The 3748-nt window shown below is 38.8% G+C and overlaps 1 protein-coding gene across 1 annotated transcript; it reads left to right on the top strand.

Moving 5' to 3' along the window:
• Positions 1–600: 600 nt before the first annotated feature.
• LOC131314232 (probable WRKY transcription factor 21) lies at positions 601–3336 on the top strand. The gene is made up of 4 exons (XM_058342748.1): positions 601–890; positions 1176–1999; positions 2093–2218; positions 2889–3336. Exons 2-4 carry the CDS (start codon positions 1209–1211, stop codon positions 3031–3033), a joined length of 1062 nt encoding a protein of 353 aa, XP_058198731.1. The 5' UTR covers positions 601–890; positions 1176–1208; the 3' UTR covers positions 3034–3336.
• Positions 3337–3748: the final 412 nt, after the last annotated feature.

The raw sequence follows: 3748 nt of genomic DNA, 5'->3' as shown, positions 1-3748 counted from the left end.
CATTGTGTATTATTATTTAATATTATTGGGATACTGCCACGTAATAATCCAGAGACTTGAAATAATAAACACACATTCATATTTACAATCATTCTACAATCACAAATACTTATATAAATTTACTTGCATTCACATTATGGCTCATACACACCACACTTCTAGTATGTGTGCGTCCTACCAAAAAATATGAAATTGTGTAAAATGTTTATATGAATGTATGTGATTTAAATAATGATTGCATACTCACGTAGAAAATGAGTCCCGCACACATTAAGACCACGTTCCAGAACAGAAAAAAACCCCTTATTTTTAAGAAGACAATTTCAAGCTCAAAAATTATGAGCTTGTTGAAATCTAAAAATATGCAATATGGATCTTGTTTGAAACATCTCATTGAGATCTTTTATACGATGCAAAAAAAATTAAAAAATTATTTTTGATTTATATTATTTTTGAGTTTGAAAATGTGAAATAAGTTGCTTATTTTTTAAGAAGGTTTCTGGAACGGGCCTAAAAGTTCTAGCAAAGTTGAATAAAAGGGGAATAACGAGGTCTTTGGTTGGACCCACCTTGAAATCTGTGACAGAGACGACAGTTCTGCTTCAGAGTTTTCTCTCTGGTGCGCAGGTTATTTTAATGCGCCTCTCTCTCTCTCTCTCTCTCTCTTCCATTGGGAGTACTGCAGTAGTTCTCCAATGCTCTCTGTCTAGGACAAATATAATCAATGTCAAAAGATCGTATCTTTGTACTCTTTCGGGAGTGTGAATTCGTTGGGGAGTCGAAAGTCTTCTCTTTCACTCCTTCCAACCTCTCACCCTACCCAGCTGCTTGAAGAATCTAGGGTTTTGACAGCTCAACGAACGTCTGTTCTTTTCTTTTTTGTCTTTGCGGTAAGTTTGAAGGTCTGTTCTTTGTTCTTTCACTCTCTCCCCCTCTAGAACTGTCAATGATCTCGCAATTTTCTTAATCGAAACTGTTCTATTTTAAATCTCTTTCTGGGTTTGTTCTCTCTGATCCATTTTCGCCTACCCAGTCGACAAAATAATTTCTTTACTGTTTTGATTTTCATTTTTACTAGTTTATGAATGATTGAGATAGACTTTTGAGCCCTTTTTTGTTGTTGTTGTTGTTGTTGTTGTTGTTGCTGTTCTTTGGTTTGAGTCTACTGGGTTCAGTCAATTAGGGTTTTTCTTGTTTTTGAGGGTGAGATGGAGGAGGTTGAAGAAGCTAATAGAGCAGCAGTAGAGTGTAGCCATAGAGTTCTTAAGCTTTTATCTCAGCCCCAAAAAGATCAGATTCAGCTTAGGGATTTAATGGTAGAAACAGGGGAGGCTGTATTCAGGTTTAAGAGAGTTGTTTCACTTCTCAACACTGGATTGGGTCATGCTAGAGTAAGAAAGTTCAAGAAAACTCAAAACTCTTTCCCCCCAGGCCTCCTCTTAGAGAACCCAACGAGCAAAACAACAGATCATCAACCAAAACCTATTCAGTTTCTACAGCAGAGGACTTCCCTTGAAAACCCATTTCAAGAAATGATGGGTTCAAGTGTTAAAAGCTCTCTTACATTGGGAACCCCATGTGTGGATGGTGAGAAAAACCCTCTGCAAATTGTTCAGCAAACACCGCAGAACTACCGTAATTTCCTCCAGCTTCAGATGCAGCAGAAGCAACAGCACATGATCCAGCTTCAGCAGCAGCAAAAGTTGAAGCAACAAGCAGAAATGATGTTCCGTCGAAGCAACAACAATAGCGGCATTAATCTGAATTTCGATAGCTCTACGTGCACACCTACCATGTCATCGACTAGATCTTTTATCTCCTCATTGAGCATAGATGGGAGTAGTGTTGCTAATTTGGATGGGAATGGCTTCCATTTAGTTGGTGCAGCTGGCTCTTCTGACCAGATTTCTCACCAACATAAGAGAAGATGCTCTGCAAGGGGAGATGATGGGAGCGTGAAATGTGGGAGTAGTGGTCGATGCCACTGTTCAAAGAAAAGGTTCAACTTTGATTGGATTTGTTTATGTTAGTTATTAAGTGCCTCAGCCATTTATAGCTTGTAATCGTTCCGGTTGTTGCATTATCTTGACAGGAAACATAGGGTGAAGAGATCAATCAAGGTACCTGCTATCAGTAACAAGCTTGCGGATATTCCTCCCGATGAGTATTCGTGGAGGAAGTATGGGCAGAAGCCAATTAAGGGCTCTCCACACCCTAGGTATTAAATTTCTAGTTGTATGTGATGTGAGTCATGTGACTAGTTTAGGAGCAATGATTATAGTTTCTATTTGGTGTTTGTGAGATGCATGCCTTTTTTTTCAAATGGCAGTGAGTGTTTTGATCATATAATCTAACAACCGTACCCCTGTAACCAACAGAACTACCCTCCCATGAGGCAACTACACACACATGCCCCATACTGTATTTTCTTTCTGCTTCTCGGGTCTTTATAGTGCAGGACTGCAGTCGTTGTAGTTAAAATTTGTTGGCTGCTTTTGGGATGTATTTTTTACACTTCCTTTCTGGCAGTGTGAAGGTTCTCGAACCACTATTTGAAGTTACCATGTGCTTTGTCATTGAGAGAACAAATTTAAGCTAGGGAAGTAGTGCTTTGAGATAAATGATTCATAACTTAATTTTGGTTACTAGCCCCGCAGGGGAGAGGGATTTAATTCTTCAAACATTTCAAAAACTTTTATTCTCCTGTTGCTTGTAAGATTTTTATTTTTCCTTCATATTGGGTGCCATATCGAGAATCAAGGTAAAGCCATTGTCCTTGCTATTGTAATCCTCATGTGTTTAAGCCACCAATTCTTCACCATTAACCTGATGGTTTTCGTTATACATATGTATGAATTGTGTGGCTTACAGAAGTCCTCATATTGCAGGGGATACTATAAGTGTAGCAGCATGAGGGGTTGCCCCGCAAGGAAACATGTGGAGAGGTGCTTGGAGGACCCGGCGATGCTAATTGTTACTTACGAAGGGGAGCATAACCACCCCAGGTTACTATCCCAATCTGCGACCACATGAAATCTACCGGATACTTTGTCACTAAGATTGGTTCAGCCCGGTTGTGTTCTGCACTCAATTTATGATTGGCTTGAATCATTCGCTCCTGTACATATCTTCGGGATCGACTTTCTGAACCTGATGGACATAGGGCAAGCAGATATTAGGCCGGAGCCAAACAGAAGAATTTTTGTCGAATTGGGGCTTTCTTGTTGTAAGAACAATCTTCATCTTGTATGACAATCTCTGACATTTTGCGTTTTTTTCTTCTTCTTTTGCATGAACTCATTAGCTTCATTATGGAAATTTTTAGTTTTAACTAAATGTAGTATATCCTAGGTTTTTCTGGTGCTGGTTTTATAGCTATTTATCACATTGCAAAAACAGTTCACAATTTTGGAACTTGCTCAGAAGGTATTGATACGAATGGACCGCAAATTTGATGTTAAAGTTTGATTTGTAGTACAAGTAGTTCAAAAATGGATCGGAACTCTTATAAATAGCCTAGTGTGGAATGCAGCAAGTACATTTCAATTATGTTTATTTTTTGCAACTGTGCCTGGCAACATGAGGTGCTATATTACTGATTTTAGTTTCATAAGCATGCTACTTGGAGATTTTCTTTATGACCAAGTATCGAGTGCCCAAGAATGGAAAGGTTTCTCTTGGGGCTTTCAAGTATTGGACTGAATGAGTCACCACACTCTTCTTTAGCTCTTCCAGTGTCTCAAACCAA

The sequence above is a fragment of the Rhododendron vialii genome, chromosome 13a (assembly GCF_030253575.1).
Source record: "Rhododendron vialii isolate Sample 1 chromosome 13a, ASM3025357v1".
NCBI lineage: Eukaryota > Viridiplantae > Streptophyta > Magnoliopsida > Ericales > Ericaceae > Rhododendron > Rhododendron vialii.
Note: the sequence above shows the minus strand (reverse complement) of the source record. Positions and strands in the feature narration are given on the sequence as shown.

Bases quoted from the DNA above. Each gene is read 5' to 3' on its own strand.
- LOC131314232 (XM_058342748.1), top strand. From the start codon at position 1,209: ATGGAGGAGGTTGAAGAAGCTAATAGAGCAGCAGTAGAGTGTAGCCAT. The intron at 2,000-2,092 runs GTTCAACTTTGA...TTATCTTGACAG, and splicing joins TGCCACTGTTCAAAGAAAAG to GAAACATAGGGTGAAGAGAT. The intron at 2,219-2,888 runs GTATTAAATTTC...CTCATATTGCAG, and splicing joins AAGGGCTCTCCACACCCTAG to GGGATACTATAAGTGTAGCA.